Source organism: Artemia franciscana, chromosome 19 (genome assembly GCF_032884065.1).
Source record: "Artemia franciscana chromosome 19, ASM3288406v1, whole genome shotgun sequence".
Lineage (NCBI taxonomy): Eukaryota > Metazoa > Arthropoda > Branchiopoda > Anostraca > Artemiidae > Artemia > Artemia franciscana.
The window spans coordinates 29,751,196-29,764,656 of NC_088881.1; the positions used below are offsets into that span (position 1 = coordinate 29,751,196).

The 13,461-nt window shown below is 34.5% G+C and overlaps 2 protein-coding genes across 2 annotated transcripts in view; both read right to left on the reverse strand.

The window, feature by feature from the left end:
- LOC136039533 (WD repeat domain phosphoinositide-interacting protein 3-like) overlaps positions 1-13,461 on the reverse strand; it is a 475,762-nt gene that overhangs the window by 367,515 nt on the left and 94,786 nt on the right. The gene's annotated exons all lie outside the window — the stretch shown is intronic.
- Positions 2,942-13,461, reverse strand: part of LOC136039532 (WD40 repeat-containing protein SMU1-like) — a 33,781-nt gene continuing 23,261 nt past the window's right edge. The window contains exon 4 of the mRNA XM_065723337.1: positions 2,942-3,097. Coding sequence (XP_065579409.1) covers positions 2,999-3,097 — 99 coding nt within the window. The 3' untranslated portion in view covers positions 2,942-2,998. The remainder of the gene's footprint in view (positions 3,098-13,461) is intronic.

The window sequence follows — 13,461 nt, forward strand, 5'->3', positions numbered from 1 at the left end:
TTTGCTGATGAACCTCTTGTTTATCGCCAAATATTCTAAATTTAAACAGATGGTGAGTAAAGAAAAAAAAAAACGATCTTGAGAGGGCTTTGCTGCTAGTGACAGAGGGCTAATACATAATAATACCGGGTTTAAGACCAGAGGTTTTATAAACGGATAGTAAAAGTGGAGTTTTAGAGATTTGCAGACAATGGGTTGCGGGATATTGAAGTTAGACTCCTTCACCTTAAAAAAAATTAATTTGTTGAAAATATGACTGAACACAAGAATCCATTTCTGTGCGAGGGAGAGGGTGCTTATTAGTTGAATCATTTTAGCAGGCAAAAAGTGCAAAAACTACTGTACATTATGAAGATAGTATTAATAATGAAATTTCGGCAGGCTGTACAGGTTTGAGCCTGTTAGCACTTGACTGACAAAATAGACGTTTACCTGACAACTAACTTTCAGAAAACTAACTTTCAGAAAAAAAATTAATTTTCAGGCGCTAACTTTCAGAAAAAGAGACAGAGGGAATAATTTCCATTATTTTTCTGCAATTTTGAGCCACTAGTCTTAAATTAAAAAATAACGGAACCTTATCCACCCTGGGAAAAATGGGGACTCTTCTAATCAGCAAACGTTTTGAAAAAATCTCGAGGAAAGTTCTGAAAGGCAGATCCAGTACACTTCCAGAGAGAAGGTTCAAGCGAAAAAAAAATCATTTTTTTGTTGTTGAAGAACAAGGACTAAAAATGAGTCGGAGCACTTGATACAAATAAATAACTTTTCAAGAAAGAAGTCCAACTGTAAGGTTTGTCACCGGTCTGCGATAGTTGTTTTACCCTATGTGCCGTAAGAGTTTTATTCGTTACTTATCGTTTTATAATAGTTATTTTTTTATCTATTTTAATAATTTACTGAATATTTTCGTTTATTATCTGCACCCTCTACTTTAGTGCAACTGTTAGATTACTCATTTGGAGTCCTATGCCCCTAAAATTTCTGCACCTAAAATTCTGCACATGATAAGCAGTAGGCCTGTAATGTGTTTTAGGCATAGCAATTTTCCAAAATACAGTTTACTGGTTTCACCGCTTTGTTTTCTCCATTACCACATCCAACCACCTCCTGAAATTTTGTAACTGAATTATAAAATATGAGAGAGGGATTAGAAAGAAAATAAAACAGCAACTTTTACATTTAATGCTCTTTCCAAGCGTGATAATCACTGTCATCTCGATTAAGTCCCCTCTCATCCCTTTAAGGAGTCCATGTAAACTAAAGGTTGATGATGTTGTGGATAGTACCTTTGCATTGTTTTTGTGTTTATTTCTAATCAATATTTGGATCACAAAGCAAAATAAATATGCATTAAAAAACGTCATCAAGCTTTAATAGGGCCTAACAAGCAGGAATAGAGCGCAACTGCAAGTAAGGGGAATCGAAGGGTAAATTTTTGTCCATATAATTTCAGTCGTATACCAATATTTTTGATACTTACGTGTTATAGCAACCAGACCAAAGAAGCGAAATTAGGTTACTCCTAATAAAATGCACCAAAATATGATGAAAGTATAATACTTTAGAAATAAAATTATGGAGACTCTGAGAGAGAATTATGGAAAGTAGGCCGCCATGAACGCACTATATTAAATGCCTAACCTAACCACATCTATCAATCAATATTTAATTAAAATATAACCCCAAAACAGTTTTTCCCGCTCAGGAACGATTGGGCCATTCGGGCCACATGTTTGAAGGGTCTCCGCGCTGTATTAAAATGAAAAATATTTTTTCGAAATTTTGGAATATTCTTAACAATTCCTGTAAGCACTGCTTACAGGATGCGTGTTTATTTTTATTTATTTCTTTTTTCAAAGGGGTGATCGTATCGACCCAGTTGTCCTAGAATTCCCCGAGAGGGCTCATTCTGACGGAAATTGAAAGCTCTAGTGCCCTTTTTAAGTAACCGAGAAATCGGAGGGAGCCTAGGCCCCCTCCCACGCACATTCCCCCCCCCCCTCAAAGTCACTGGATGAAAATTTTGAGACAGCCAACTTAGTCGAAAACCTAATAATTACGTCTTTGGGGACGATTTACTCCCCCACAGTCCCCGGGGGAGGGGCTGCAAGTTACAAACTTAAACCATTGTTTACATATAGTAATTGTTAATTATGAAGTGTACAGACGTTTTGAGGGGGACTTTTTCACGTTGGGGTGGGGGTGGGTCACGGGAAGGAGGTTACATAGGAGGATCTTTCCATGGAGGAATGTTTTATTGGACATAACGTAACTATTTGTTATATGACCTAACTTGCTCTCTAAAAAGTTCTCTAAAAACAAATATAAAACGTGAACTTACATTTTACTTTAGCATCATTCAACGTAAGCGATGCTCGAACCACCAATAGCCGTAATATTTTCAGCTTCAAAATAGCTGGAAAAATTGATCAAAACATTAATTTAGTGGCACATGTATAAAAAACCCCTGAAGAGGATTTTGAACCACATGCATATGGCCAAATATACTTTTTAGACCCTGATGAATCTGTTAAACATTCCTTATCCTTTAAATTTTGGGATATCTCGTAACCCAATGAATCTCTTGGAAGAAATACCGCGAGACAAAAACAACTATGCTAAAAATTACCAGAAAATGGGACAAGTGGTGGAGGATGATTTAAATCAGCCTCTTCCTTCACTGGAGCAACAGTCTCTGATAGAAAACAAGTGACATTGAAAATAATATTTAAAAGCCTCCCACGTAGCCGTTGGTCTCCTGGTCCTATATATATATATATATATATATATATATATATATATATATATATATATATATATATATATATATATATATATATATATATATATATATATATATATAATGGGCGCCATAATGGTCGCAATATAGCCTTTGCAGAAACAATCATTAAGACCTAGTTGAAAAATGATAAAAGAATTATATTAGTAAACGAACCATTTCACAAAATATATAAATATCAAACAATCCAAGATTTCACGGTTTCCAGAGTCTCAACAACCCATCTTCGCTATATGTCGTGATCAGGTTCTGATGTGGATGATGGTGCATTCCAATGACGTCTTGGTCGTGGACCTAAAATTAAGTCAATTGTGCTCAAATCACAGAGAAAGGGTCACAGGCACCATATTTACTTGGAAAAACATGGCGGCTAAAAAACTTTTCATTACTGTTCCTGGCTCAAAATGAGATATAGCAACAATAGGTAAAAAAAACCCGGCTTTTCGGTTTCCATTTTAAAATAAGACTAAAAATTAGAAAGATTGGATTACGAAAAATAATATAAAGGTCAGAGATTCTCTAGAGCCATTAATGAAATCTGAATCAACGTTTCAGTTGCTATTTTTTTTTTTTTTTAACAGATAGCACACATACCACCAAACCTGGCTTACGGAAATAAGATAAAGGACAAAGATCGTATACAGGCATTACTGGGCGCTGAATCAATGCTTTAGGTGCTAGGTCTATTTAACAGATAGCACACAAACCACCAAACCAGGCTTACAGAAATAAGATAAAGGACAGAGATCCTCTAGAGCTATTAATGGGCCCTGAATCAACACTTCAGTTGCTAGCTCTATTTAAAAGATAGCACACATACCACTAAACCAGGATCACAGAAATAAGATAAAGGACAGAGAACCTCTACAGCCATTAATGGGCGCTAAATCAGCACTTCAGTTGCTAGGTCTATATAACAGATAGCCCACATACCACCAAACAGGGCCTACGGAAATAAGATAAAGGACAGAGATCCTTAAAGGCCATTAATGGGGTTGAATCAACGTTTCAGTAGCTGGGACTTCTCAACAGATAGCACACACACCACCAAACCTCGTGACAGCAGTAATCAAACGACTCGGGCTGTATTGTAACACACAACGTTGATCTACTGAGCTACCGCAAGATTTTCAACAGAGGGAATGGATGTATTTTTAATCTAAAGAGGAGTATTGGGCAAGGTACCGTTAAAACAAATATACTCGCATTTTTCAAGATTCAGATTAAGTCCAATATAAAGGAAACCTTCTTCAGCCCTTTTAACTGTGCGGGACTGAGAAGATTTGCATCTATTGATAAGGAAAATATCGTCTGCGTAAGCAATATATGACACGTCAGTAAACCCCATAAAATACGTCCATAAATTACATACAAGTATGTCATCATTTTCAATGCACCCACTTTTGTTTATCTACAGATTTTGAAAACTCCCTCTTTTATTTGTTCGTTTTTGTCGATGGTAATATTAACAATAATAATAATAATCGGTTCACGTAGATAACTGCACGATCATTATCTAGCTACTCAACTGTGTCACTATCCTTATTCTACCAAATGTGATCTATAACTGAGGGCACAACAAGTGTCATATCGTTACCAAAAGTTACCTTTTCTTGGTGGTCTTGACACATTCAAAGATGCGTACAGCAGTATTTAAAATATAAAAATTTCATCTATAAAAATACGCATATTTAAAAAAAGATATTCAGGTGCAAAAACCTACTTAGAAAAGTGGAAACTTTTTCGCCTACTTTTTTTTTCTTAGATGAGCCATTTTCATACAAGAAAGGAAAAACAAATGTTATTCAAACACTAACCCTAACAGAGACACTTCCTGACATTAATACATTTACAAAAAAAGTAAGAAAAGAATTAACCAAATACCTCCGAAGTTTTCTCAAACTTTCCAGTGAGTATACGGCATGAATATGAATTCTGAAATTCATACAAAAAAAAAAAAAAAAAAATTGCACACCCCATCTATAAAAATATGCAATTTTCAAAGCAATAATGTTCAGGTGCCAACATTATATAGAAAAGTAGAAATGTTTTTTTCAAGTCTAGTTTTTTTTTTCAATGAGCCACCTTTACACAAAAAAGAAAAATATTGTTAATATAATAAACCTAATTAAAACACTATCTGAATTTAGTGTTGGTCGATAATTTGCTTAAAGTATACATCTATATTTTTACTTCCGACATTCGATATATCGATTTCGATATTTCCGATTAGTTTTTTGCTCAGATTTACTCTTGGTTTTGCAAAAGTTCAGTTGCTTAAATTGTAATTAAAGAGTATTTTGCGCAATTTTTTTCTAGAGTATATTAAAATATAAAAAAAAACTGCGATTAGGCTACATGAATCAATGTCATAAAAATCCAGATTTGGAACTATTCCGGCTCGAGATAAGGAAATATAAAACTACTTGCTATTATTAGTTATCGAAAATCAGAAACATGGCAATATTTTCCCCTGAAAATTGGTTCTGCCTTCCAGTGACTAAATAAAACAATATATCTTTTTCAAGGGAAAGAAGAGAGCAAAATTAAAACTTAAGCAAACAAAATTATTCTGTGCATGAGGGGGTAGCCCCTCCTCAATACTTCGCTATTCATGCAAAGTCTTTTGTATTTAAAAAATAAAGTTTTTGCTCTAAATAAACGGCCCTTGCCTTTCAGGAGTCATTTTTAAAGAATTGGGGCAAAAGTAAAAAATTGGCGTAAAGAGTGAGGTATTGAGGAACGGACGTCCCCCTTTATATAGTGGTAAATTTTTGTCCGTTCTAAGTTTTAATATTGCTCCTCACTCTTACTGGAAAAAAATTGTTGTCTTTTCCAATTTCTGATCATTTTTCAAATAATCTGGAAAAATCTGCTTCTTCCTCTATAGAAAATAACATCCCTACGAAAATTACTCTTTTTAAAGTTTCCCCCAAGTAAGATCCTCCTTCCCCAGAAAAATTCCATACCTGCTGAAAATTCCCCCAGTAAATGTCTCGAGGACAATACCACCTGGAAAATTCTTTTTAGCCTACTTTAATTTGAAAGGGAGACCTCTATCTGTGGATTTTTTTTCTCCTAGAAGCTTTCCCCTCCCAATGTCAAATGGGAAGATTCTCCCCTGGAGAACTCCCCATGGAGAATTTATCCTTCAGAAAATCCCCCCATAAAAAAATCCCTCAGATAATTTGAACCCCTTTGAAAATTTTCCCCGGACGATTTTTCCGGAATATCTCCGCAGGCGAAATTGAATTGGCAAACAGATATTTAGTCAAATACTTTTCTGATAAATTCCCAAGCCTATAGTTTCCATTTAAAAATTCCCATCCGGAGACTACCCTCCCATAGAAAATACTCCCTTTGCAAAATCTCCCACATAGAAAATTCCCCTCCCCGATAAATGTCTATTCTTCCCAAAAACAAATACAATTCTTGAAGAATTGGGACAAACAGTCAAAATTTAGCGCAAAGAGAGAGGTTTTGACTACAGGGCATCCCCCCTCATATATGTAATAATTTCTTTTCGTTTTTAAGTTTCAATGTTGCTCTTTAATTTAAACTGAAAAATTGTTTTTTTCTGATCGTTTTCAAATAATGCTGGCAAATCTGCCTCTTCCCTCCATAGAAAATTCCATCCCCAAGAAAATTCCTCCTTGAAAAGTTCCTCCCGTGTAATATCCCTCTTCCCCCACCACCTCCACCCCGACAAAAATTCCTCCTTGAAAAGTTTTTCCCGCGTAATATCCCCCTTCCCCCAGAAAATTCCATCCCCGCTGAAAATCACCCTAAAAAAATTTCTTGCGGATAATTCCACCTAATTAAATTATTTTTTAAAAGCCTGCTTTTATTTGAAAAAGACTTGCTTTTCTTTTAATTTCTAATCATTTTTCAAACCATGTCGGAAATCCTCCCTCTGCGGAAAATTCTACCTGTAAATTCTCCCCTCCCATTTTTCCAATAGAAAGTATATCTTGTGGAAAATTCTCTCGTCCCAAAGGAAAGTTTTTCCCTCAAAATTCCCCAATGGAGGATTTCTCCCACGGATTTATCCGCCCAAAATTTCAACCCCTTTGAAAATTTTCCACGGGCAGTTTGCCCTGAATACAGTAAATCCACATATTAAATTGAATTGCCAATGAAAAAGTAATTCAAATATAAGGAATTTCGTATAAGAATTCTGGTAAAATCCTCCGTGTAAAGTTTCCCTTTGAAAGTTCATCCGCGGAGACCCTCCAAACGAAAAAATTATGCCATAAAATGTTTGTTTCCCCGATAATAAATACTATATATAAAAACTAGGCAATTCTCATAACTTAAAATTCTTTCCCACGGACTATAGGGGGTTAGGTCTTCCTAAGAGGCATAGTTGTTAGACCCTTCAACTATACTGATCAAAATGGCTATCTCAAAATTTAAATCAGATGACTTGGGCAAAAAAGGAGCATTGGAAGTAGGGAGAGGGGTTTAATTGCCTAAAATTTTTTTGGTCACAAAATAGGGAATAAGAACTTTATTTTCAGTTGAGACTTTTTGCAGATGGAAGCTATAAATCCTTATAATAGGGTTCTCTGATATGCTAAATCTCCCAGTGCAATTTTTATGAACATTTCTTGACTTTTAGTTTCCGCCTTTTCATGGAAATCTTGCAAGTTTTCTCAGGCTCGTAACTTTTGATGGATACATTAAACTTAAGGGATTTAATGAATCCAGAAACAGCATACAAAACCAATCTTTTTGATGTATCCATGTTATCAAAATTTTCTGAGACCCATATTACGAGACTTTTACGACTTGATTAGATCAGTTTTTCTTGTAAATAAAACTCCCTAGTGAAAATCTGGAGAGGTATGACCGATGATATTGATGGTGAAGTAGCATTGGTGATTTGCATCTGTTAATACATATTCCAACAAGACCGAAACCAAATGAGGAATATGCAATTTCTTAAAACTTGGATCCAAGTATGTGGCAATCGTGACGAGTGTGATGTGAAAAGGCCCTACAAGCCTAGAAGGCATTTTATCTAGCCAAGCCTTCTCGGAGGTCATCAGCAACATTTGAGAGTCCACCCTCACTAAACATAGTTTCGGTTGGAGAAATGGATATGCCAATGGCTACAGCTAAATATGCTGTGTATCAGCATGTATGAGTCAATATATTGAAGAAATTCTTCTTCTTCACGACAATTTGTGAAACAATTTTCTACGTTGGATCTCTTCTACTGGACGGTCACCAGTAGACACCAGAAAAAGTTGAAAATACCCGAAAATACCCAAAAATCGTTTTTGATTTTTACGTTTCGATATTTAATATCGATAGGTGGTCCGCAATATCGATATCCATTATCGCCTAAAACTAGCTGAAATCAATGCATTTATAAACACAGTAGGAAGGAATTAAATAACTCCAAAGTTTTTTTTTCCTACTTTTCAATAAGAGTTGGAAAACAATACAGCACATGTCGATAGTAGAGAAGTCTGAAGAGAGTGTATATGTATTTTCAAATTTGTCAAGCCAGGTGATGGCTTTCCTAAAAAGATAAGATAGATACACACACATACTTTCAGGTCGTTACAAAATTTCTGTTGCGCCAAGAAAAGAAACTGTGTAGCCCGAATGGGCCTTGATGATAAACAATAGGTCAGGCAAAAATGCATCTGTATATCATTCACTACCAGGTACGGACACAGGAAACTGTTTTGGAAAGTTCCAACGTGTCAGAGGGAGGTAAAACTTTGAAAAACATGAAAAAATTGGTGTCAATGAACAAATGAAACAGAAACGAACAGAAATTAAAATGAATAATCGGTACTTGTCTGTTATATCTACATTTTGGTAAGCCTACATTGTTTTGTCTCATAGGGTGGGAGACTGAACTGAAATTTTCATGAATTTTTTTTCTCTCCATTCCTCACAAAAGGGGATACTCTGTGGTTTGACTTTCTTTTCCTGTTTTCCACCAAGCTCAGGTACTAGTTCAAAATGTAATTTTTAAAAGGAAAGTTACCTGTCTTTCCCAATTCATAATGACAACTGTACTATATTTTCTGCAAAAAAAAAAGTTGTTTGTATTAATTAATTTAACGTGAATAATTAAGTTAATTAGTTTTTAAAAGGAAATTCACCTGTCCTTGCACACAACTGCATTAGTTTTAGACAGCGAAACGTAGTCTGCAATAAAAAATAGCACACAACCAATTGTTGTCAGTAATAATTAACTTAATTTGAATAATAATGAATATACTTAATTGAATTAAGTTAAATTATTGAGCTAATTTAAATATAATGATTAATTGGCCTTTCCAAAATGAATACTGGTGACACCTTTCGAATGGGCTTTCTCAAATCTTCTTAAACACTGACCCGTGATAATTTTCCAAACTTTCATCTGTGAAAGAATATTGATCACGCATTAATTACAAGAACAAAAAAGAAAAACTTAATAGGATAACTTGAACTTTATAGGAAAGAAAAACAGGAATTAATTAGTTTATTTTTTTTTTATTAATTTTATCACACTGTGTAATATCAATGGAACCGAATTCAGTAAAAATTTTGGATAGCTTGTAAGTAGGACTAATGCCTAAGGCTTATGCCTTGCGAAGCATCTTAAAAGAACTAAATAAGAATAGATAATAAATAAAAATCCAAGAAAAGAATTAAAATAAATATATAAAGAAATAGAGAGTAGAGTAAATGAAGATAAGCCATAATGAAAATTTTTATTTATAAAGGTTTTTAATAACTTAAGTTATCAGGGAACAAATGTATTTTCAACAATATCTTTTAAAATGAATTTTATCCTTATAACTAATTTTTAATAACTCATTGAATGGTGAAACTTATTTTAAATTTATTTATCTGTTTTTTTTTTGCTCAGAATTCATAAATACATAAATTAGGCTGAAGCTTATAAGTTCTAACAGTTGAAGTATATCATTTTATTTTTTATTTTTTGGCCGATACAAATTTGCACTTGAAAACAGAAACATAACAGCCAATAAAACTGAAGGCCTCTTGAGCTATAATTTTGTCTTTAATTCATTAGTAACGCTAAGCATTAAATGTAAAATATTGAATTCCTCTATGACTAAAATAAAAACGCAGTTTTAGCGACCCTTAAAACAGTTTCCAACGGCCCATAAGAAACGACCCTAAAAGCAGTTTTAGCGGGCCTAAAAACAGGTATTTAGCGGCCCTCCATAGGCTTATTCAACCTTTAAACCCAAATCCTTTTGGATTGGGCTCCTAAAAATACAGTGTCGCCCATGTCATACTGCGAATTGTAACTTCTTCACAAGTTACAATGTAACCCAGGATTTTCGGCCCTAGCATCAATACAGCCTAAATACCGTGGAAGATAATAAAGCCTAATACCTAGATGCCAGCAATAAATTGAGAGTAGTTTTATCAAATATCCCCCCTCACTTCACCAAACTGTCTGAAAAAAAAATGTATTTTAGGTTAAAACACATTTGTAATGTATATATCAAAATTTGGTTATGTTTGTTTTCTTTTTTAGCTTTTTCGTACTCTAAACATGACTATTACAATAACTTTTATTAGGGGGGCTCACGTCTGGGGTTGAAGAAAGTTGGGGGGATGCTGGTTGACCTGAAAAGTATTAGAACCACTGGGTTGTACTACAAACTATAATAGAATATACCATTAAATGAATGGTATTAGAATCCCACTTGGCTTCGTCAAAAAAAGGTAGCCTTGGTATTAGTTAATCAAAGGAAAACTCAATAAAAATAATATTAGTATAATAGTTGGCAGTTTCAAAAAGAAAAAAAATTGACTTCAAAAGGTAAACCAAATTCTCAAGCAAAGATTGAAATAAACTAAAATAATAAATTCACGAGACATGTTTTCAACCGTATGCCCAAAGGCTTATGCTTTTCTTGAGGATTTTTTTGTGTAGAGCCCCCCCCCCCCCCCACCCCCTGAAAAAATCCTTGTGTAAAACACCCCTGGAAAGAATAATCCTGGATAAGGCCATGAATAAAGGGCAACTTTTTTTGTAATACATTTTTCTGCATTTATACTTTTTGCATTAACACATTTACAAAGTTTAGGGCTGTAATAGAGAGAAAGAGAGAAAGTTTTATTTAAAAAGAAAATTGTAGCTCACATGGCTAATTTGAAGTTGAAATATAAAACATGTTATTATGCACTATTATATATTGACGTAAAAAAAGGGACGAAAAAGTTCTAGAAGCTGTTTGTCCGAGCACACACAGGCCCAAGTTTTAGCTTCTGTCTCGTAGGGCTGACTCTCGGGGCTTCTGTGAGAATTATGTACCGAAATAAGATAAAAGACATAGAGCCATTAATGGTCGCTGAGTCAACACTTTAGTTGCTAGGTCTATTTAACAGATAGCACATATACCACCAAACCGGGCCTACCGAAATTAGATAAAGGACAGAGATCCTCTAGGGCGCTGAATCAACGTCTCATAGCTGGGACTTTTCAGTACACACACCAACAAATATCGTGGCAGCAGTAATCAAACGACTCGGGCTGTATTGTAACACACAACGTTGATCTACTGAGCTGCCACAAGATTAAAAAAAAAAACTGATGGTAATATGTCACAAAAATAAACCAATAAAACCGAAGAACACTTACAGGCTCGGAAATGCTGTATAGAACAAAACACCTCTTTTTCATTTGCTTAAAACAACAGCAAAAGTGAATTGGAAGGATGATTTGTAATAATCCTAAAAAGCCTGACTGAATTCCTTTATTCTTTTAATTATTGTTAATATATACATTACAAATCCCTCGTCAAGCCCAAGTTCAATAAGCATCAAATCACTGTCGAAGTAGTTCAATACTTTCATTCAAATTAACGAGTCCACTTTTTCTAGTTAGTTAGACTGTAAAATTGAATTCTTGACTCCATGACTTATTTCAGCTGAAATACTAAAATTAGTTACATTGACTCTGTGAAATGAAATAGTGTATCAGCCACTAAATATCTGCCACATCTGTGTCAGCTTTAAAACTAGATTATGCCGAAACCAAATTTTACACAAAATACCTTTTTTTATCATAATTCAAAGAGTAGCCATTTCTCTGCATCTGGAACAAATATTCTAGTATTATCCATCTAAACTGTTTTTGTAAACAAGCATTTACTTCTTATTTTAATCCAGGTGTTAATATTTACATAAACATTATATTTATTTTTTTTCACACTCCCTTTTACTCTTGAAACAATTTTTACAACAACTTCAAAAATTTTAAGTTTTAAAATTTTAAATTTTAAGGGTGCTACCTGACCTGTAAAAAAAAACAACAGAAGCTAAAGTGCCGGTTCAATGCCATATGAGCCCCGTCAATGGCTCTAGATGATTTTTATCCTACTCCCTTAAGCCAATGTTGTTAATCCTCATGCCTTTTCCAGAAATAGAATTATTGGGGGAGGGGATTTGTCTTTCTTAAATTTTTCATAGTAAAACCAGATTTTTCAACCTCATAGTAAAAACCCACTGTGCCGATCCACGCTTCACGGTTCTCCAGCCAGAAAGTGCAAGGGGGGATTGAGGGCAGCTACCCAATACTTTTGCACACCTTTCGTGTTTGTATTCCTCAGATTTCTCAAAACACCCATTTAGAGCTGGGTCGATTCTGGCTGAGATTACTGATCACATCACTCACCTATTTTTCAAATTAAATACTTTCCTATTGGTTTCTACCAGCGCTAAGAGCAACGACGTTTGTATATTCATTATTTGAATGAAACTTTGTTTACTGTCGTATTTATATTCTTCAGGTTTCTCCTCATACCCATTTGGAGCTGGGTCTATTCTGGTTGGGGTTAGAGGTCAGACCACTGACACCTTTCCTAAGCCAAATAGCTTTCTGTTGGTCTCTACCATTGCTAAGAGCAACGTTTGTATATTTATTATTTGAATGAAACATTGTTTACTTTCGTATTTACATTCAGGGGGCCTATTTGCTCTCTATTTTTTTGGTCACTTAAAAATGCACTAGAACTTTTCATTTCCGTTAGAATGAGCCCTCTCTCGACAGCCTAGGCTCACTTGGTCAATATGATGGGGACCTATTTGCTGAAACAAACAAAGCAGATGTAGGGTGATTGCACCTGTTAGGAAAACTCGTTAAGAATTTATTATTTCGATCCCAAGATTTTATGCACATTTAGCAATGAATTCACATTTATTTTGACATCATTTCACTCACACTTTAATGCTTTCAGGAAAAATTTACTGAATATGGCAGGTCCTAGCGGTAATTTTATCTGTACATAATAATAATAATAATAATTCATTTATAACCCACTTCACAAAACAATGTGAGGATAGTGGAGTAAAAAGAGAAAAAACAAAATAAACATCAGAAAACGAATTCAACAGAACAAACGGATGAGAACAAACGTACAACACAATAAGTACAGCATAATCAACAAGGAATAAAGTCAACAGAACAAACGAATGAGCCCGTGATACGGGGTAAGCAGTCCATATGCTTGTGCCGATAACTTATCATGAAGCTCCTGAAGTTTCGCAGTTATATCGGGAGCTTTGTATTTTCGGATTATTCTCCAATTTCGGTAAGATAGAGGTAGATAAAGCAGGTATTTATAGTACTTATATTAACATAAATCACTCTTTTTCAGTAGAATGAA